Source organism: Siniperca chuatsi, linkage group LG14 (assembly GCF_020085105.1).
Source record: "Siniperca chuatsi isolate FFG_IHB_CAS linkage group LG14, ASM2008510v1, whole genome shotgun sequence".
In the NCBI taxonomy this organism is placed as follows: Eukaryota; Metazoa; Chordata; class Actinopteri; order Centrarchiformes; family Sinipercidae; genus Siniperca; species Siniperca chuatsi.
This window is the reverse complement of record NC_058055.1, coordinates 29,014,372-29,036,735: the sequence shown is the minus strand read 5'-3', so window position 1 is coordinate 29,036,735 and position 22,364 is coordinate 29,014,372. Positions and strand designations below refer to the sequence as shown.

General features: G+C 45.2%; 2 protein-coding genes across 6 annotated transcripts in view; both read right to left on the bottom strand.

The window, feature by feature from the left end:
• Nucleotides 1-1,706: 1,706 nt before the first annotated feature.
• Nucleotides 1,707-7,957, bottom strand: LOC122888266 (hepatitis A virus cellular receptor 1-like). The gene is made up of 8 exons (XM_044222501.1): nucleotides 7,695-7,957; nucleotides 6,818-6,879; nucleotides 5,042-5,237; nucleotides 4,644-4,777; nucleotides 4,383-4,463; nucleotides 4,120-4,199; nucleotides 3,491-3,599; nucleotides 1,707-2,115 (listed from the first exon to the last, which is right to left on the bottom strand). The coding sequence occupies exons 2-8, from the start codon at nucleotides 6,864-6,866 to the stop codon at nucleotides 2,036-2,038; spliced, it is 729 nt and encodes a 242-aa protein (XP_044078436.1). The 5' UTR covers nucleotides 6,867-6,879; nucleotides 7,695-7,957; the 3' UTR covers nucleotides 1,707-2,035.
• Nucleotides 7,958-11,367: 3,410 nt separating this feature from the next.
• The window catches only part of LOC122888718 (alpha-1A adrenergic receptor-like), a 19,498-nt gene continuing 8,501 nt past the window's right edge, over nucleotides 11,368-22,364 (bottom strand). For all 5 annotated transcript variants that reach the window (XM_044223473.1, XM_044223477.1, XM_044223475.1 and 2 more), the window contains 4 exons: nucleotides 19,960-20,211; nucleotides 18,488-18,881; nucleotides 12,624-12,745; nucleotides 11,368-12,325 (listed from right to left, as the gene is read on the bottom strand). In XM_044223473.1, the coding sequence (XP_044079408.1) occupies nucleotides 11,960-12,325; nucleotides 12,624-12,745; nucleotides 18,488-18,881; nucleotides 19,960-20,211 (1,134 nt within the window). In that variant the 3' untranslated portion in view covers nucleotides 11,368-11,959. The remainder of the gene's footprint in view (nucleotides 12,326-12,623; nucleotides 12,746-18,487; nucleotides 18,882-19,959; nucleotides 20,212-22,364) is intronic.

Here is a 22,364-nt window from a genome sequence, read left to right as displayed (position 1 = left end):
CTTTCAACTTCTACAGAAAAAATGTAAATTTGTAGAAATCATCGGATTCCCTGATGAATGACCAAATTGTATGTATTCATTCTTTTATTTATCAATAAAAATATTTGTTTATTTATTTTAGCACGTATTTGCATATTTATTCATTGATGATAAGTCATTTTTAGCTTCCCTGTGAACTCAGAACAACTCTGACTTTCAGCAAAAAAAAAGATTAATAAGATACATAAAAAGCTGCAGCTGTACCATTCAGCGCCTGCAGGTGGCGCAGCTCGGCGCCGGCAGGTGGCGCAGCTCGGCGCCGGCAGGTGGCGCAGCTCGGCGCCGGCAGGTGGCGCAGTTGTTTGCAGAAGCACGACAGTGTTTTTCTATGTAAAGCAGTGAAGTGATTCTCTGGCTGCAGTGACCTCCGCAGCCTCTAGAGGGCGCCAGCAGACTGTTATATTTGCCTCACCGCTGTACCAACGAGCAGCGCCTCATCCCGCTGGCTGCAGTACCGCTTTTGTCCACAACACTGCTGCAGTCTACGGCCCCGTGGCGCTGTTCCTGTGGTGAGGAGTCTGTTGTTAATCAACAGCTGGAGCAGGGGAGACTTGCAGACCGCATCAGGTTTTTACTTGTGAACAAAACATTTTCCATCTCGGTGAAAATGTCTGACGACGTGAAAAGCAGATGAGTTCCTAAATACATGTGTGAAGAAGAAATTAGAGTTAAATGTGGGTTAATTAACCTCTTCTGATCTTTAATAAACTCAGAGGGAAAATAAAACTTGTGTTTCTCCACATCAAAGAGACACATCATCAGCTCCATGAACAATAAAACATGTTCAACTCGACCTTTTATCAGACAGCACACTGGTATTAAAGGTGCTATTCTGCGGCCACGGCGCCCCCTGCTGGCCAGAGAGCGGAACTGCACCAACACGTGAAGAGGATCAATGCTCCTGATTTACAGAATATTCACACGGCACTTACTGGATCATATTTCAGGGAAAATCTTAAATACATGAATCAAAGTTTTTAAAATCCTCCCTAAATGTGTTTGTTTCAAATGAATTATCAGTCAGTCAGAAAATAAAACACATTACATCAGTACTGCGAAGTACAACGAGAAGTCTCTGCAACATGTTTATTTAATAGTTTACTGGCATTTAATTCCCATGCTTTGTGTTCAAGCTCCACCAGCGTCTAGTCGCTCTACATTTGGTTGATTCAGAAGAAGAATCTGGAGGACAATAGGGGGAATAAGAGCGGGAATGCTGCAGCACCTTCAGCTTTAAGCTACTTTAAAATGGCCGCAAGGCAATTAAATCTGTCACGCTAACAACAGAAATACATGCGAACTGATCAGCCAGCAAACACATAAAAAACAAGAGCTGTAACAAATACCGACAGGCAGACGTCACGTCATTAACTCACTCAGCTGGGCACCAAACTACAGCAAGAAAACTGCTACTTTATCATCGGCAAACATTACACGGAACAGCAAGGAAACTTTTCGTACTTTAGTAGCCGACTCTTTCTGTCCACGTGCTGCAGCTGCACTCACCTGAGGCACCTGAACAATCTCACAGTCCAACCACAGGGGGCGCTACAGGCTTCTCACACTAATGCATGGGAACGACTGGCAGCTACGTCCAAACAAACCCAATTTGAAAACATATGAGGCAGATTATTACAAGCTGTGTACATAAAACCCCAGACTGTTAATTGGAAATCTGAAGCTTTATTATCGGACGGTACAAATGTTTCAGCTTCTATTGGCTGAGAAGATGCGAACATGTATGTAATTAACATGTTAAGATAATGACTTTGAGCTTGTTCGATTAATGTGTTTTGTTTTCTTGTTCTCTTTGTTGTTGTTAGGATTGTGTGTTTCTGTTTTATTGATAGTTGTGAAATGTATATGATGAGGATCGATGGAGCAAAATAACAGCTTTTACAGGAGGACGATGACGCCATCGACTACAGTCAGTCGGTCGTGCAGAGAAACGGGGGTTTCCCAGCAGACAGTTGTGCTCAGTACAGACTGTCTGTCGCTACACAGAGCTGTCCTCCTGCTCCTCTGATTGGTTCAGCCTCCTGTCAGTCTCTGATCTCTGTTTATACCGCCAAACTCCTGCAGACACAAAACAAAACACCTGTTATTACTTCAGTGTCAGTCTCCATTATCTGCCTCTGACAGTCTCCTTTTAGCTTACAGACGTAATGTTTCTGTTTCAACACGAGTCCACCTGCAGTCCTCACACCTGGGACAGGTCTGAGAGCCAATGGGAAGAGAGTAGCGTCCCCAGATGTGGGTCAAATTTTATTTTACCAGATTTGAAAACTGTCACATTTTTCTGCTGAAGAGGCTAATGCTAATGTCATGTCAGGTGTCAGCTAACACTGATGTTAGCCTAACATTGATGTTAGCCTGTTGGAGAAGCTAACACTGACGATAGCCTGCTAACACTGATGTCAGCTGTTGAGAGAAGCTAACATTGATGTTAGCCTGCTAACATTGATGTCATTGACATTAGCCTGCTAACATTGATGTTTGACATTGATGTTAGCTAACACTGATGTGATGTCAGCCTGTTGGAGAAGCTAACATTGATGTTAGCCTGCTAACATTGATGTCAGCCTGTTGAGAAGCTAACACTGAACATTGAGCCGTTGGAGAAGCTAACTGCTAACATTGATGTCAGCCTGTTGGAGAAGCTAACATTGATGTTAGCCTGCTAACATTGATGTCAGCCTGTTGGAGAAGCTAACATTGATGTTAGCCTGCTAACATTGATGAAGCCTGTTGGAGAAGCAGCCTTGTCATGCTGATGTTAGCCTGCTAACATTGATGTCAGCCTGTTGGAGAAGCTAACACTGACGATAGCCTGCTAACACTGATGTTAGCCTGTTGGAGAAGCTAACATTGATGTTAGCCTTCTAACACTGATGTCAGCCTGTTGGAGAAGCTAACACTGACTTTAGCCTGCTAACATTGATGTTAGCCTGTTGGAGAAGCTAACACTGACATTAGCTGCTAACTGACTTTAGCCTGTTGGAGAAGCTAACACTGATGTTAGCACTGATGTTAGCCTGTTGGAGAAGCTAACACTGACGTTAGCCTGCTAACACTGATGTCATCCCGTTGGAGAAGAAATACTGTTTGTATTGTTCATTTTTAATCCATAAAGGTTTTATATTTGTAAAACGTTCCCAGAGTCTAGAAAAGAGATTTTGTGAGCGATGTTTTAGTCTGTAAAGAGAAACACTACTGAGCTGCAGTGGGCAGGAGAAACACTACTTTGAGCATGAGAAAGCAAACCAGTGAAGCCAGAAAGCTCTCCTTTCCCACAGGAGTTTGGTTTTCAGCACTGTCGCTATGGTTACCTGCAGTTTAATAAACTGTACATTGAGCTCAGAGGGTAAAATGTTTGAGGTGTGCATGTGTATGATTTGAACAGACACCTGGCAGCCAATCAGAGAGCAGGATAGTGTGTGTGTGTACTGACTGTAAGCAGCAGTCAGCAGCAGTGCAGGTATGAAGGTGATGAAGGACACTCGCACTGTGTTTCCAATGAAGCTCTGCAGACTGTTGACCTGCTGCTGCTGGACGGATGACTGTCAAACACAAACACACAGATTTTAGGACATTTTAACTTGTCTGTTGCCATGGTAACCACAACTCAATGACAAGGGACACGCAGGTTTAAAAATGTATGATCACAAAAAACATTTAAACAAACAGCAGCAGCTCCTAAAACACATGAAAGTCTCTGGTTTTAAACTGTTTGTTTTTAGAAATTTAGTTTTAACTGTTTTACTTTGAATGTAAATCAGATATCGACGTCCAAACTCTTTCTTCTATGGTTGAAATGACATCTTCCTTAAAGTCCTACTTTAATCTCTGTTTTCTAATCTTGTCTTGTTATTTAAGTCATAACATTTATATTCTTAACATTTGTTTTATATTATCTAGTGAGAAACGACCAATAAGCCATTTAGGCTTTTTTCCTCTCAGTGCACATTAATGTTCATCGTTAGCCGAATCTATAAACTGAAGGTTTTAACACTTTCCTGTGTTACCATTACTAATAAAGATAATAACAATAATGTTGTCCCTGTAGACTGTCTTTGTTACCTGAACCAGCGCCACCATCGGCCCCGTGGTGTCGTCCCCTGTGACATCACTTCCTCTCTCTGTCACCTGTCCCGTGTCACCTGTCAGACAGATGAAAGAGTCTCAAAACAAAATGCTGCAGTTTCTACAGAGCTGAAAGCTGACGCCTACTGAGAAACTCAACGTGCTCGATACATTTAGAGGTCGGGCTTGCCGAGATAACACGACCTCCGGCACTCGTCTCTGCGCGTGAGCGTCACCCCGAAGGTCCGTCCTGTACGTACCTGTCGCGTGTGGTGCGTTCAGGTTCTCGGCATCCTGGGAACTGGTTTCTGTTGCTGAAGAGTCAGAGACCACAGAGCGGGCTGCAGGAGGACAGACAGAAGAAAAGTTCAAACTGTTCTGCTTCCCTTTCGTCCACATCACTGAACACAACTCTGGGTTTTTCTGGTCATCGTGACGCTAAAACAACCAAAGACAAAAATGCGCCGAAGTCCCAGCTCCGGCTCTGGTTCGGACTGATGAGCGAAAGTTTCTGGACGTACGGTTGATGACGATGAGGAGAACGGTGAATGTTTGGTCGTTGAACAGGCCGGGCAGCTGAACTCTGCAGTGATAGAAACCAGAGTCTGACGGTCGAGAGTTAACGATGGACAGAGAGGAGGAGGACACTGAGTACCTGCAGAGGAGAGGAGATACGCAGTCAGACCTTCAGTGCATTGAACTCTGATTGTTATTTGTATGTTATTTGATTGATTGATTCTAACCTGTGCGAGTAAACACAACTCAAGGGCCCTGCACCCCCCAGCCCCCCAGTTTGTTATGGCTCTAAGTACTACAGTACCCATGAGCCTCAGCGGCCGGCACTATGGAGCTGACTCCACTCTTAGTCGTGAATATGATTTGCATGTGTCAGACTTTGAACACCTGAACAGCCTCTCACCTGTGTGACCTCCTGTATGTGATCTGATCTCCGGCGGCGTTGATCACAGTGTTGTGGCAGCTGAACAATGACGGCCGTCCTCTACCCCAGCACACCTCCACTCCTCCCCGACTCACCGCCTCCGAACGACACGGCAGCGTCACCTTCCTCCCGGCCACCACCGTCTCCGTGGTGACCGCCGACACACGGGCTGGCGCTGACACAAACACAAACACTTGTCTGTTAAAATTCAACTCTGATGCCGGCGAAGTCTCTGACCTGCTCGTCAGATCCAAAGGTTCAGACATCTGTTCCTCAGCTGCAGTTCCGCTAACGGCCACCAGATGCTGCTGTGATCCAACGCTAACTGTGTTGAAGTGAATGAGAAAACCTCCAACTTCTCTCTACAGATACAAAGTCAGTTTTTACACAACAAGTTCAGCTCTCAGCAGATTCACTGAGCTTCTTCTACCATCAGACCGAATAACTGTTCTGTCAGGGAGGTATCGATTGATTGACAGGTGCCTCAGCCAATCACATTAAGCCGTTACTTACTCGTCATTTCAGCTCCACCCGATGGCAGCGACTAAAACTGTAGGACTCAACTTCATCCATCACTTTTTGACATAAAATAACAGCTGCGACGAACTGAACATCGTAATCTGTTGAACATTAAAGGAGTAGTCTGAGTCCTCGTGTTCTCCAGTACAGAGGTAAGTCCAGGACGTGTTTAGCCTAGCTTAGCACAAAGACTGGGAGCAGGGGGAAAGTGTTAGCTGAGCTCCATCAAAAGGGAAAAAATCCACCTCCCAACAACTCCAATCTGTTCTTAATGCTTCAGAGCTGCCATCTCTTGTCTCAAACGTTACTGGCTCCACAGATGTGTCGTGCAAAGCTTCATAATAATGCAGTAGCAGCGCGGCAATGCGTCAAAACGGGTCGGATCATTTAAATGATCTTGTTGCTCTGAACGTTAACACTGATGTTGTGTTTGGGCTCCTCCTCAAATTAGCCTGTTTAGGATTTCTGTTACTGTTTGTTCATGTTCGGCTCAATCTGCCTCCCAACGTCAGAAACATCACCTTCATCACATGTGCAAGCTCAGTTTCATGCATACTGGGTTGCAATAAAGTCAGAAAAGGGGGAAAAAGTATTTAAAGGAAAAGGTGATTTTGCAGATACTGTCATTAGTTTTCCACGTGTCGCCGTGTGGTCTGTGTGACCGCAAACAACGAGGAAGTAAAGCAACAAAACACAAAGAGTCAAAGAGAGCCGGTTTGAGATTCATCCAGTGATTCCTTTTTACATCCAAAGCTGACAGAAAGCATCCAACATCTGTTTCAGACACGCTGAGAGATAAACACAACTGGGTGTGTTTTAAAGTTTAACATGCTCGTCTGTTTAATCTCGGCATGGAAAACTTAATCTGGATGCTCACTTGCTGGATCTTATCATCATAGTATAATCATAGATAGTAAATATCATATTCACATATGCACCCGGACAACAGACGCCCGTCTTTTAATTCATTTCTGCTCCAAAATGGTAACTTTTCATTTAGACCAAAGATTAACAGAAAAACAAACAACAATACAAATGTTCTCACACTCAGCGTCCAGTTTATTAGGAACACCAAGCTCCAACTAATCCAACAGTGGTGTAAGAAATCCTCCTTTATGAAGGTTTAATGTTCAGTTTGTGTTCAGTCTGTAGTCCAGCAGGTCTCTCGTATTGTACCAGGTAAACTCAGACAGCTACAGACAGCGAGCGGACGGCGAGCTTCAGGTTCAGACTCACCTGTGACGACACAGACGGAGACGAAGGTGTGAAGAAGGAGCGACAGCATGTTGTTGTGTTTCCTGAGGACAGACGGACAGACAGAAGGAGAGGAAGAGTCAGACAGACGACTCGCTGACGCTACTTCTCTTTTCCGTTCGTCCTGATGTTGCCAAACAGACCCGAAGTCAGAAAAACTATTTTTAAAGCCAGTTAAGACAGACGTTCAACACAGCAGGTTCCAAGTAAAAGTCCTGCAGTCAAACGTGCGCTGGAGTAAATGTACTTAGTTACTTTCCAGCGCTGAGAAACAGAAACATGTTGTTGTGTTTCACATCATTTTACTTTGACGTTTTATTTTCTTATTTGAGGGTTTTGTTGCTGGGATTTCGTAGTAATTTTAAGTGAATTCATGAATTTTTGACAAAACATTAAGCAACCTTATCCACCTTGACGTGAATATATTTAAGAGGACGTGACATCATGAATTAACATCAGGACGTCTCACTGCTGCTTTTCGCCTCAAATGGATTTTTAAGAAACAAATTCATTCTGACTGAAATAAAGTTTTAGGTTCATGTTTTTTTAATGCCTGTTCTCCCCAGAAAGTTAGTGAGCTAACTGCTAATATGCTAGCATTAGCCAACGCCAAAAACCTGTCGTGCTAGCTAGCTTTTTGCAAGCTAGCTAGCTCGACTCACCTGGACTTACCTGATGTTTGTTGATGGCACAGTTGGTTGACGGCGCGAATCCACGTTGAGGCGAAGCGTACGCGAGCGAGCGAGCAACGGATTTTAGTTTTAGTTTCGGTTTCTGAGTTTGTTTTTGTTTGAGGTTTTTTTGTTTTGTTTGTTTTTGACCACACACACAGACACACACACACGTTTTTGTCACATACCTTTAGTGGGATTCGAACCCACGCTGTCGCTCGGCACTTCGAGGCGACGTCTGTCCCCGCTGGACCATCTTCAGGGTGATGAAGCGCCGTACGAGAGAGAGGAGGAAGACCACGCTGAAGGAGGACTCTGCAGAAACTTCACCTCCATCAACCTGCAGAGAAACAAACTTTACAAACCTGAAACTTCTCCACGAACCGGCTTCAGACTGAAACACTGAAGAGAAGCCATGACGCAGAGTCGCACTCGGTGTTTGCTCTCCTGAGTCTGGGTGCAAGTCATCTGATCTCTGAAAGCTCAGCTGGTAAATGAGCGGCTTGGAACTCGGAGGTCGTGGGTTCGATTCCTGTCTGTTGTTCTTCGTCTGAAGTTTAGTGAAACCCGTCGGAGCCGGTTTCATCTTCCAGTTCAATGCGATTCTTTCTAAAAGCTTCAGAGGAATCGTGTTTTGGTCCGGATTCATGAAACTCGATTTAGAAAATACTTGAAACAACTTGCTTCACCAGGGAAAGTCTTTTCTTTGTTCTTGTGCAGCGACCTGCTTTATTCTTTTCTTGTTGAAGCTACAGACGCCTACCGAAGCTCAACGGTTAGAAAATAAACGTGAAGAAGTTAACGCGGACAAAGCTGAGCCGCGAAAGAAGTTCCTGTAGCCCAGCAGGTGAAGCAGGTAGCCTGTTGATCGCAGGGGCGCGGGTTCGATCCCCGGCTCGTCCAATTCACGTGAACAAAACACTGAGCCCCACGTTTCTCCCGCAGGATTTTTTCCACCGATGTGGAGGCAGCTCAGCTTCTGGCAGCAGGCGTCGTTTAAAGGTTACCAGCTGCTCCTCAGTTCCCTCCTTCTTAGCTCATTGGTTGACTTTCGCTCCAAGAAGAAGAAAGTTCACTTCCTGTCTGGTCTGGAGAAGCTGCTCAGGTGGATGTGGAAGAAAGAATACAGTCCACGTGGTCTCCACAGGTGAGTCCAGGTGTTGCAGGGTGCTGGCATCATGGTCAACCAATCAAAACGATTCAGATTAACACCTTCAATAATTCATTCTACATAATCCATCCGCCCCGACTTCATGAAGAAGCAGCTGTCTGACGTCACAACAGTGGCAGCCACATTACATTCAGTACGTTTGACGACAAAGTGCTTCATTGCGTCTTCCTCTTCACAAACATCACATTTGCTGCGGACTCATTAGGAAGCACTGAGGATAGACTCCAGGAAAGGAATCAGCATTGTGTCGCATCGTTTTAGCATTCGAGCAAAGATTGATCACTAATGAAAAACAATCAACTAAATATATGAAAATAATTAAAAGAGAACTTAATATTGAGATTCTGAAACTTCAAAGTAAAGCTCAACTCGAGTTTTTGTACCTGAATCATTTTTATTCTTTAATTATGTTTGTTGTATAGTTTTTATTAAAAAGTAAAAATGTGTAGCTACTTTTAAACACATAATTGTATATTAGTATATTACCTTTGGGAGTGTGTATGTGTCTCTGTCTTCTGAACACACTGAAGGTTCAATTTCATTTGAAAATAAAACAGGGAATTACAAACTGTTCAGCGTGTCGACCGTCACACCTGGCTGATAACAGCTGCAGGAGGTGGAGGAGGAGGAGGAGGTGGAGGAGGAGGTGGTGGTGGAGGAGGGGGGGACGAGCTGCAGGAGGTGGAGGAGCAGTTTAGTAGTTTCGGTTTTAATGAAAACGACGGATCGTCAGGACTCGTTATAAAAGTTGATCTCAAAGCTGTTTTGAACCAATTCATGTAGGCGTTAAATAAAGCTGTAGCCTCGGTTTAAGATCCCAAAGTTCCTGTTCAGCAACATTCAAGAGCACCGATGAAACAGAAATTGTTTTATATTCTTTTATTAATTTACTTAAATAATTCATTACAACACTTCAAACTCATTTTTTGTCTTTAATTAAAATGAACACACTGACATTTAGTGTAATCTTGTTCTGTCTCCAGACTCTGATTCATCTCCAGCACAGAGAGCTCCACAACAGGGTTAGCCTAGCTTAGCACAAAGACTGGAAGCAGGGGGAAACTGTTAGCCTAGCTCCACCAAAAGAGAACAAATACACCTTCCAGCAACTCCAAGTCTGTCTGATTTTCATGATTTTAGGTTTTGATCCATCCTGTAGTCAGCAGAGTCGTCAATATAACACAGTACGATATATCCACTAAAGAAGCTATAGGAAGTAGCACACACACACACACACACACACACACACACAGACGTTACGACAGCTGCAGGATGGGTCAGGCGGGATATTTATGATTCTGTGTGAATGAATGAATGATTTCCACAATAAATACATAAATACAGAGTATAAAAACACTGCTCACACCAACCAGCAGCTGCAGTTCCTCTAAAGTCCACTAGATGCTGCTGTGATCAAACTGTGTTGAAGTGAATGTGAAAACCTCCAGCTTCTCTCTACAAATACAAAGTCAGTACGGTTTTTACACAACAGGTTCAGCTCTCAGCTGATAATCCCACTTCCTCTAATGTGAGTCTGAGTGAAGATTTTCAAAATAAATGTTCTGTCAGGGAGATATTAATGCTTTTACAAGGTCGAGGTCTTAACGGTACCACTTGGTTGCTAGTATCCAACACAGCCGAATCCAAATTACAGATACATGTTATGCTAACATTAACCAGCAAGCTAATTTAAGGCCAATCCATTCATTGTGTACGAATCTTACGTCTAACGTACCAGGCATTGTTTAGCTAGCAAGCTATCGTTAGCTGCTGCTGCTGTTTAAAGTCAGTTAGTTATAATTTTAATTAGGTTTGTTGGTTAACTATTTTCAGTACAGTTTCCTGTTGACTGTTTGTTCTTGACTTATTTGAATTAATTTTAAGTTTAGGAACTTATTTCAGGAGAGTTTTGCTTTTCTTTATCACTTTGGCATAATAAACAAATACAGAAGGAAAGAAGACAAATACTACTTTTCTTTTTTTCCTGTTGAACTTTTAGATGAACATTTTCCCCCCTGATTTTTGAATTCATTTTAATTTAAGGAATAATTTTTAGGAGAGCTTTAACTCTTTGAAAAAAAAATAAAATGACAATAAATAAATGTATAAAAATGTCTGTAATTAACTTAGATTTACTGTTATATTTTATTCAGTTTAGTTTCCTGTTAACTGATTTGTTTTCCAGATTTATTAGAATTAATTTGAATTTTAGGAACTTATTTCAGGATAGTTATAGCATAATAAAGAAAGACAAATAACATGACAATAAGTAAATGTATAAATAATGTTTATAGTACTTTTAAGATAAATGTAATTTTACATTTAGTTTTTTATATTAGGCTTTCTGTTATACTTTATTCGTTTTAGTTTTCTGTTGAGTGAATATTTAAGGCTTTTTTACCATCTTATTTTGGCAAATTTAAACGTAAAGGTCCAGCGTGAAGGGTTTAGTGGCCTCTAGTGGTGAAACTGCAGTTTGCAGCGATGTGAACACCGCTCGCCTCGCCCTCCCCTTCCAGGCGTGGAGGAGAAACTACGGTGGCCGCAAAACTCCCGAAAAACGCTAAAGGCCCTCTCTAGAGCCGGTGTTTGGTTGGTTTGTCCGTTCTGGGCTACTGTAGAAACATGGCGGTGCAACATGGCGGCCTCCGTGGAAGGGGACCCGCTCCCTCTGTAGATATAAAGGCTGATTCTAAGGTAACGAAAACACAACGGTTCTTATTTTCAGGTGATTAAACACTGATGAAAACACACTTATAAGTATTATATTCCATTTCTGCCGACAGCTGCTCCTGAATGTTTCACGCTGGAGCTTTAAGGAATTTAATATGTTTGTTTATTATTTCAGTTAGTTTTGATTTACTGATTTTGATGATTTACTGATTTCCAATTCAATTTATTTGTTGTTTTGAAAAACGTTTGTAGTTTTGTACTTTAGAGCTATTTTAGCTGTAGTTAATTTAGTTGTGTGATCTGTTGCACATGTGCAGTAGAGGTAACAGCTCCATTAAGTGCAGTGGACGGTGCTGATCTGGAACCATCAGGTGGTAAAAACGCTTTAAAATGAGGAGCTCCGCCATGTTTCACAGGTGTGTTATTAAGGCTGAGAGGGAGGCGGGAACAGTCATAACCACCTGACAGGTGCTGTCATCACACCTGAACGACACCTCGTTGAACAGAGCTTCTCGTGATGTCAGCAGTGATACCTGTGCGTGTTTTAAAAGCCACTTCCTGTCAGCGGCAGGGTGGGGGCGTGGCCACCTCAGGCAGCAGGTGTGTAAGTTAGTGTTGCACCTTCCTGCATGGCTGCTGCTCCTCTTTGTTTACGCTCTGGCTGTTCAACGTCGCCCCTCGTCCCGCACCGACCCCCATCGGCGTCCCGGCATCCTTAGCGAGCGGGGACACGCCGCTGGGCCGTGCTCTCCCCGTCGGTCCGGGGAGGGGGTCTCGGTCGCAGGAGGAGGGACACGGCGGGGGGCGGAGTCTGGAGGCAACGCAGCGCGGGCTGGGGCTGATGGAGGACAGCGTCTGCTGGCTGCCGTTCAGGAAGGACGAGTTGTTGGAGCCCAGATGGCAGCGGTAGTTGTAGTACGCCTGCCAGCCCTGACGCTTCCTCTTCCAGCGACAGCGAAGGATCCGGATGAACGCCTGAAGACAGACACCAAACCAGTCAGTCCACAACAAACCAGTCAGTCCAAAACACACCGAAGCACACGGACTGCAGATAGTCGACTGATGTTTATCAGAATCAAAAATACTTTATTGATCCCCGAGGGGAAACTCTTTGTGTTTATGACACAGTGACAGACAGGCCTCCTTCAGACACCACAGGACTCTCAGTGCTAACAGTTGCAGTATTATCACATATTATCATGTATTAAAAACTATTAACAAGTACATGAAAAGACTATCAGCTGTATTATTAATTATTTATCGCTGTTATGACCTGTTTGAACTCCCGGCTGTAGCAGGGGTAGATGATGGGGTTCAGGCAGCTGTTGAAGTATCCCAACCAGAAAATGACTTTAAAGCAGGTTTCAGGAGGACGCAGGCTGCTGTTGAACGAGCCTGAAACAAACAAACAAACAGATAAACAGATTTTGTTTCTGAGAGGAGACGTTTACACACTCAGAATTCAGACACTCAAATAAAATGGCAGACATTAAATATAATGCCGTATTTAGTAACGAGGGAGTCTGTGAGCTCGTTAAACAAACTGACTCTTAAAGGGGAATAACAGTCGTTTCTGTTTTTAAATGAAGCCAGAATATAACCGATAACCAGGACAACAACAGCAGCCTCTGATCGAACACGTGAGCGCTACAACAGGAGGGAAATGGAAAACCTGATGGACGGAAAGTAAACAGGATCGATGTGTTACAGCTGCAGTCAGAGGTTCCACCGGAGGGGAGGGCCGTTACATAATGAGCTGTAGAGCCGCCAACAGCAGGGGAGCTCAGGAAGCATCACCATCATCATCATCATCACCATCGTCATCACCATCGTCATCATCACCATCATTATCACCATCACCATCATCACCATCACCACCATCACCATCATCACCACCATCGTCACCACCATCATCATCATCACCATCATCACCATCACCATCATCACCATCACCACCATCACCATCGTCATCACCATCGTCATCATCACCATCATTATCACCATCACCATCATCACCATCACCACCATCACCATCATCACCACCATCGTCACCACCATCATCATCATCACCATCATCACCACCATCATCACCATCATCACCATCATCATCACCATCGTCATCACCATCATCATCATCACCATCATCATCATCACCATCATCATCATCACCATTACCACCATCATCACCACCACCATCACCACATTCATCATCACCATCACCATCACCATCATCATCACCATCGTCATCACCATCATCATCATCACCATCATCATCATCACCATCATCATCACCACCACCACCATCACCATCATCATCACCATCACCACCATCACCATCATCACCATCATCATCACCACCATCATCACCACCATCACGGTGATGATGGTGAGCTGCTATAATAATATATAGTAGAAATATTATTATATAATATAAACCTGCAGCACCTGCATCTTTCAATCCTCTCCTCCCCTTGTCTCCTCTCCTCGTCTCCCCTTGTCTCCTCCCCTCGTCTCCCCTTGTCTCCTCTCCTCCCCTTGTCTCCTCCCCTCGTCTCCCCTTGTCTCCTCTCCTCCCCTTGTCTCCTCCCCTTGTCTCCTCTCCTCGTCTCCCCTTGTCTCCTCTCCTCCCCTTGTCTCCTCCTCTTGTCTCCTCTCCTCGTCTCCCCTTGTCTCCTCCCCTCGTCTCCCCTTGTCTCCTCTCCTCGTCTCCCCTCGTCTCCTCTCCTCTCCTCCCCTTGTCTCCTCTCCTCGTCTCCCCTTTTCTCCTCCCTCCTCAGGAGGTGGTGACCTGTAGAGGAGGCAGGTGATCTGCAGCATGCTGAAGGGTTTCGGAGGATTTTGGAGGATTTTGGAGGATCGGGTTTTTGATGTTCAGATAACACAGACTCCTGAGCAGGTGGATTATTTCTCCCTGAGCATGGACTTGTAAGGCCATCCTGTGCCTCAGGCTGCTGTCTCTGACTATATATGAAGAATCTGACTGTTAAACCCGCCATGGGAAAAACCTGTGACACCTGCCCAGGATGCATCACTGCCCTGTAAAAACCGCGTATCTCCAAGTTTGGTGATTCTCCCTCCGAACACAGTTTCAGTTTAATAGTGTTTTGGGTTTCTGCCACGTTCTTCGTGCTCTTCTCTGCTCCCAGGACTAGTTCTGGTCCAGAACCGGAACCAGTCCTGATCCTCACAGCAGCTTAAAGACGTCCGTATGTGTTGGACCGAAGCTTCTGATCTAATGCGGCTTCAGATGCAGTTCGGCTGGTTTCAGTCGAGAACACTGTTGTAAAATGCCCGACAGTAAAATTGTTGCTTTTCTAAATGATTGTGTGTTTTCTGCGTCGTCTTTTTATTAACAGACACTTCCACAAAAGATGCCTCAGGAAAATCTGCTGCATCTTCTCGCCTGGCGAGATCTCAGTATATATATATATATATATATATGACAAATCCAGCCGAAACAGGAAATTAATGATCAGCTACTTTGATGTTTGAAGTCATTTTTCCTGTAAAAACATGCACAGCTTCTCAGATGTGCAGATTTCCTTTTACAGACGCGGCTTTAAAAGGTGGAGGAGGTGTAGTCCGTCCTCCCTGCTGATTTACTGAGGACGCAGTGCAGATCGTGACTCAGCAAACACTGCATCACTGAGCGTTAGTAGAACTATAGAGTCAGTCCAGAAGTGACTTTACATTCACTGTCAGAGTTCAGTCCGAACGTCCGGATGATCCATCTGTTCTTAGGAGTCTGAGCAGCAGTGGAGCTCAACGTGTACAGTTTGTTCATTATTCAGTTTATTAGCACAGAAACTGGGGGGGCAGGTGATGTAGAAACAACAGGAAGTTAGTAGTTACTGTAGTGTGTCAGCAGGTGCAGCAGCGACTCACAGCTGAGACAGATTGCTGCTGGTTGAGTCCTCGTCCTCGTCCTGAAAGCAGTCCGGAAAGCGACTGCTCAGGACTGCTCGGTTTGAGACCCGGATGAGGTTTCAGTCGGGTCTCTCAGTCGGGTCTCTGAGTCGGGTCTCAGAGCAGTCGGGTCTCACAGCTCGGGTCTCACAGCAGTCGGGTCTCAGAGCAGTCGGGTCTCACAGCAGTCGGGTCTCACAGCAGTCGGGTCTCAGAGCAGTCGGGTCTCACAGCAGTCGGGTCTCACAGCAGTCGGGTCTCACAGCAGTCGGGTCTCACAGCAGTCGGGTCTCTGAGCAGTCGGGTCTCACAGCAGTCGGGTCTCACAGCAGTCGGGTCTCTGAGCAGTCGGGTCTCACAGCAGTCGGGTGTCAGAGCAGTCGGGTCTCACAGCAGTCGGGTCTCACAGCAGTCGGGTCACACAGCAGTCGGGTCTCTGAGCAGTCGGGTCTCACAGCAGTCGGGTCACACAGCAGTCGGGTCTCACAGCAGTCGGGTCTCACAGCAGTCGGGTCTCAGAGCAGTCGGGTCACACAGCAGTCGGGTCACACAGCAGTCGGGTCTCTGAGCAGTCGGGTCTCACAGCAGTCGGGTCTCACAGCAGTCGGGTCTCTGAGCAGTCGGGTCACACAGCAGTCGGGTCTCACAGCAGTCGGGTCTCTGAGCAGTCGGGTCTCTGAGCAGTCGGGTCTCTGAGCAGTCGGGTCTCACAGCAGTCGGGTCTCACAGGAGTCGGGTCTCACAGCAGTCGGGTCTCACAGGAGTCGTGTCTCACAGCAGTCGGGTCTCACAGGAGTCGGGTCTCACAGCAGTCGGGTCTCACAGCAGTCGGGTCTCACAGCAGTCGGGTCTCTGAGCAGTCGGGTCACACAGCAGTCGGGTCTCACAGCAGTCGGGTCACACAGCAGTCGGGTCTCACAGGAGTCGGGTCTCACAGGAGTCGTGTCTCTGAGCAGTCGGGTCTCAGACAGTCAGACCTCGCAGCGGGTCTCACGGCAGTCTTTGCTGGGATTCATTGGCTTTGACACAGTCCGCTCAGTATTACGAACATAAACAGCTTCCCGTCCAACTGGACTAATCCGAGCAGGCTCAGCTCTAATCTGTGTTATCAGCAGGGGAATGTCTGGCGTCACTCCACCGTCCATGTTGTGGGAAATCCATCACAGAAAATAAAGCGTGTTTAACTTCCAGCCTGTCTGTCTCTGTGAGCACTCTGAGAAAACAAGACTCATTTCTGGGTTTTGTCCTAGAAACTCTGGCTGCTGACTGGTCTGTGATGTAGGACCTGAAGCATCGCTGTTCGGCCAAATATTTAAAATATGAAGAAAACTAAAATAATGTGCAGTTTCTGAAGGGTTTCTGGACTACTTTTGATTTTTAGACCATCGTGATGCATCTGGACATAAAGTTTTAAAGGCTGTAGTTCACTGTTGGACAGCCACACTGCTGAGACGGCAGGGAGACACAGTAATGTGCTGTTCCTGTATTATTTTCACCAAAAAGATCTCGGTCTCATCCATCAATACATATATTACTATATTCTTTTTATTGTTAGCCCAGCTCGTGGCAGCGTCACTCAGCTGTGTGGGTGCAGCCTCGCAGAGACTCGCCGCCTGGTTTGGCAGACGGTCGTCCATTAATCCAAAATGGCTCCCGACTTTGGACAGAATTAATTTAAAGACAGGACGCATCGCTCCGTGTAATTATCCTCTCATCCAGGGCTGCAGCTAATGATTCTTTTTACTGTTGATTAATTAATTAATCGATCTATTGTTTAGTCCATGAAGAGTCAGACAGCAGTGAAAAACAATACAGTATAATATAATACACATATAATAATACTGTCACAGGTCACTATTAAAATGCTACTGAAGCATCAGTTATACGTAACGATAAATGCTGTGATCAATAAGTGATCCTAAACGCTGATGTTTCATCACTGGGCACACGTGTGATATTATCTGATGTTTGGACCTGCTGTAACAGAACCACGTGTGGACCAGTGCTCCCACTCAGATACCAGTCTAACCAGTGAAAAGAGTCCATAACACTGAAACCTAACTTAAACATGAGGCGATGCTTTAAGGGTCTGTGGGAGCTTCCTGCTCCGATATCCCAGGTTTTCAGACTGATGTGGGCGGAGTTGTAACGAAGTGTTTGGATTCGCTCTGAGCCGCGTGACGATCAGACTTCGTCGGCAGGTTGGTGGTTGAAAGTTTATGACAGCTGACTGGTTCTTCTTCTGGCTGCTCGCGTCGATGGACCGAACCTGAATCGGACCTTTCGGAGGTGTCGACTCGGCTTCTGTATTTTAATTCGTCGTGTGCTCGTGGTTCAAAGTGACACAGACACGCTAAACTCCTCTAACAGCGACACGAGTCTCATGTTTTACCTGTCAGACTCACGTTTCAATGCCTTCATTCATCATATAAAGATCTAAAATCCTCTCTCCTGATTGGCTGCTGACAGCTCCGTCACACCGGCGTCACTGACATTCGTCTCGGAGACCAGAACTCTGTCTCCATCACTGTACTGGTAGTTCAGTGATTTTATAATGGTTTCGATCCTGTGTTGCTTTGTGAACAGCGGTAGTTACAGCGGCTCACCTGGAGTCTTATCGGCTGACATAAGTCAGATAAGTCTGCAGTAAGCTAATACTGGTCGAGTTACAGAGCTGAAACAATGAGGCAACTAATCGATCGATCGATTAGTCGAAGACAGAGAATTCATCAGCGATTAATTGTTAGAGTCATTTTAAAACAAAAATACAGCAGATCATCATCACTTGTGAAAATTTGCTGGTTTTCTGTGACAGTAAACTGAATATCTTTGAGTGTTTGACGGGTTTTTGAAGACGTCATCTTGTGATATCATTTTTTTATGTTTAACCCTTTCAGTCCCAGGCCGAAAACTAGCTAACAAAGTCTCTCATTAGCTTCAAATATGGATGCATTGCAGCTTTTTATCCAGAAAAAAACGGGACTATTTGAAAATGAAAATGTATACGACCGCACTCTGATGCCCACATGTCGACTGGATTTCCATAATAACACACGAGGAGGAGTTACAGCCGCCATGATCGCTCATTTTCTTCACGAGGACCAGTTTGATGACTGACGGCGAGACAGACCAATCGGTTTGTTTGAAAGTCTCACCTAAACAGTTCTGCTGGGACTGATAGAGGAAGTCGTAATATTTGAAATGATTTCTAGGTGAAGAGAGTGAACGTACCGATGGGCAGAGCCAGGAAGAAAGGCAGCCAGCAGAGGATGAACATGCCCACCACCACGCCCAGCGTCTTGGCAGCTTTCTTCTCTCTGGAGAACTTGAGCAGTTTGACGGTGAGCGTGCTGCGTCCGGCCGAGGCTCCGCCCCCTCCGGCCTTGGAGGCGGGGCATAGCTCCTGGATCTGCTGGTTCCTGCAGTGGATCCTCAGGGTGAGCTCCTTGGAGTCCTCCTGACGCTCCTTCATCATGCCGGCCTCCAGGTTCTTGGTGGTGCGTTTGGCCACGATGTAGACGCGGCAGTACATAGCCAGGATGACGGCCAGAGGGATGTAGAAGGAGCCGAGCGACGAGAAGAGGGCGTAGAACGGTTCCTCTGTGATGAGACACACTGTGTCGTCCTGCAGGCAGACGGGAGGTTACACGTTCATCACGAGCTTCTGTCAGATTTATCTTAAACACTAAAACCAAAACACAGATTTGAGACAAAACAATCACACCACAGGGTCCATTTAGTAGCTGCTCTGGAGCTTTCGATTGTAGTACACGATCTTCCGCACCTACTTTCAATCTCAGTTTTTAAGCCAACGGGGACGAGACGTTACTCAGCAAAGAAAATGGAAATTGAAACATCTACAGCTCTGTGACAACTGAGCGACTATCTGCTGAGGAAGATCATATGATTCGATTGAAAGCTCCAGAACAGCTACTGGTCTGGTGATGAAATTGTTCTGTGTGTCATTTTTAAAAACATGTTAAAAATTTAACATGTTTAAAACTTTTTTTGTAAACTGTCACAGCTCTTGTCACTCAGATTTATTTGTCTTTCTAATATCGTTAGATAAGTCCGAGAGTTCATTCTTGACCTGGAAGCAGTAATCTCACCACAAGGTCTATTTAGTAGCCTTCCAGGAGCTTTCAATCATGTCACACAATCTTCATCAGCAGGTGGAGTAGGGCTGCAACTAACGATTACTTTTATTATCGATTAATCTGCCAAATATTTTCTGAATGTCAGAGAATAATGAAAAACTCAATTTTCTTTAAATGTTTTGTTTTGTCCAAAAAGACATTCAGTCCTCACAGCTGAGGAGCTGAAACAAGGAAACGAGTATTTCTGCTTTAAAAATAAAGAAACTTTGATTGATTGAATCTTCTGCTGACTGATTGGTTTGTTTCAGTTGAGTTTGATTTGTCGATGTTCAAATTTCAATTGTTTCTGAGCCCTTAAAGGACATCTCGTCCGTGTTGACTTGAGAAAGAGAGATCGACTAAACAGCCTCTGACTTCATGACTCTGTACTTTCATATATACAATAATACAGAATGAAACTTTCTGAAACCTGCACTTCTTTATAAAACAAAAAGCCTTAAAAGTCCTTTAAAGGAGCCTCCTGAATAAATCCTCCAACCCTCCCGACGGTGACCGACCGTCTGAAGCTGCTTTGGTTCAGTGCTGCATGACGGCTAGTTTCAGTACCTGTGATGGCGGCTGCTTCCATCCCAGCAGCGGGCCAATGGAGATGACTATGGCGAGGATCCAGACGCCCAGCATGGCGAGCAGCGCCCGCCTCTCGGTGACGATCATCGGGTACTGCAGCGGGTAGCGCACGCCGATGTATCGGTCGATGGAGATGACACACAGAGACATGATGGACGCCGTGCAGCACAGGACGTCCACCGCCGCCCAGATGTCACAGAAGATCCGACCAAAGACCCAGTAATCCAAAACCTGCAGAGACAGGAAGTACCTGAATCCACTTCCTCTTTACAGGAGTATCGCCATTTTCAGACACTTTCTACTTTGACTCCACCACATTTCAGAGGGACTTTTATTACTTTTATTTTTATATTTCCTTTGGAGATGTGCTTTTTACATTCAACTGGGGGTAAATGTGGCTGTTTTCAGGTAAGTGAAGATGTTTATCTTAAAGCAAAATTCCGGTATCAACCTGGCTCTTATTCTCATAACTGATCATATGGATCAACTTCAATTTCACATAAAACATTTCAAACCCTTGTCTCTGGAGCTGCTGTTGAAACTGACTGCATAAAGACGTATTTGTGGGAACAGTTTTATAAATTCGGTTGGAGAGCCGTTAGCTGTTGTAGCATCGATATCTCTCTCTGCGCCTACTTCATGTCGTGTTTCCGTTGTTAACAACGAGGCGGTGGGTTAACTGCTCGCTGTCTGACATGTTCATGTTATGTTATAGATTCCAGTTCCCCACGTGACTGATGACTGATGGACTTGCTATGCAGATGATACCCAATTATATCTATCGATCAAGCCAGATGAAACTAACCAGTTAACTAAACTTCAGGTATGCCTTAAGGACATAAAGACCTGGATGACCTGCAACTTTCTGATGTTAAACTCTGACAAAACTGAAGTTATTGTACTTGGCCCCAAACACCTCCAAGACACGTTATCTAAAGATATAATTGCTCTAGATGGCATTGTCCTGGCCTCCAGCAGCACCGTAAGGATGCTCAGAGTTATCTTTGATCAGGATTTATCCTTTAACTCCCACATGAAACAAACTTCAAGGACTGCCTTCTTTCACCTATGCAACGTTGGCACATCCTGTCTCAAAATGATGCTGAAAAATTAGTGCATGCATTTGTTACTTCTAGGCTGGACTATTGCAATTCCGTATTATCCGGCTGCCTGAATAAGTGCCTTAAGACTCTCCAGTTGATCCAGAAGGCTGTGACACGTGTACTGACAAGAACTAGGAAAAGAGATCATATTTCTCCAATATTAGCTTCTCTGCACTGGCTTCCTGTAAAATCCAGAATAAGATTTAAAATCCTTCTCCTCACCTACAAAGCTCTTAATGGTCAGGCACCATCGTATCTTAAAGATCTCATAATACCTTATTACCCGACTAGAACGCTGCGCTCCCAGGATGCAGGGTTATTTGTGGTTCCTAGAGTCTCCAAAAGTATACCGGGAGCCAGAGCCTTCAAGTATCAAGCTCCTCTTCTGTGGAACCAGGTCCCAGTTTGGGTTCGGGAGGCAGACACCATCTCCACATTTAAGAGTAGGCTTAAGACTTTCCTCTGTGATAAAGCTTATAGTTAGGGCTGGCTCAGGTGAGTCCTGAACCATCCCTTAGTTATGCTGCTATAGGCCTAGACTGCCGGGAGACTTCCCATGATGCACCTCTCTCCTCTCTCCTCCTCTCCCTCTCCATCTGTATGCATTTTTATCCCATTACTGCATGTTACTAACTCGACATCTTCTCTCTCCCGTAGTTCTGTGCTTTCTCGTTTCTCTCCTCTCTCCTTCTGTCGCTTTCAGCAGGTATTTCTGCCTCCGGAGCTGCAGAGTCTGGATCTGTGATTGTGGGCCACCTGCTGCCCCCGTGTTCCTGCAGAGTCTGGATCTGTGGTTGTGGGCCACCTGCTGCCCCGTGTTCCTGCAGAGTCTGGATCTGTGGTTGTGGGCCGCCTGCTGCCCCGTGTTCCTGCAGAGTCTGGATCTGTGGTTGTGGGCCACCTGCTGCCCCGTGTTCCTGCAGAGTCTGGATCTGTGGTTGTGGGCCGCCTGCTGCCCCGTGTTCCTGCAGAGTCTGGATCTGTCGTTGTGGGCCACCTGCTGCCCCCGTGTTCCTGCTCGACAACTGCTGCTACAGTTGTTGTTATTAGCTCTGTTACTAATACTGTCATTATTATTCCTATAGCTGTCATTCCTATTATCACTAATGTATTAATATTAACACTATAATTACTATTCTACTATATATATATGAAAAAATAATAAAATTCTACGTGGTCTTTGCATTGTGCCTCCCTAATATCCCCCCCTTTTCTCTCTCAAAACCTAACACGGCAACGCTCCTGTCAGTGTTTATCATATCTGATGTTTCGGGATTCATA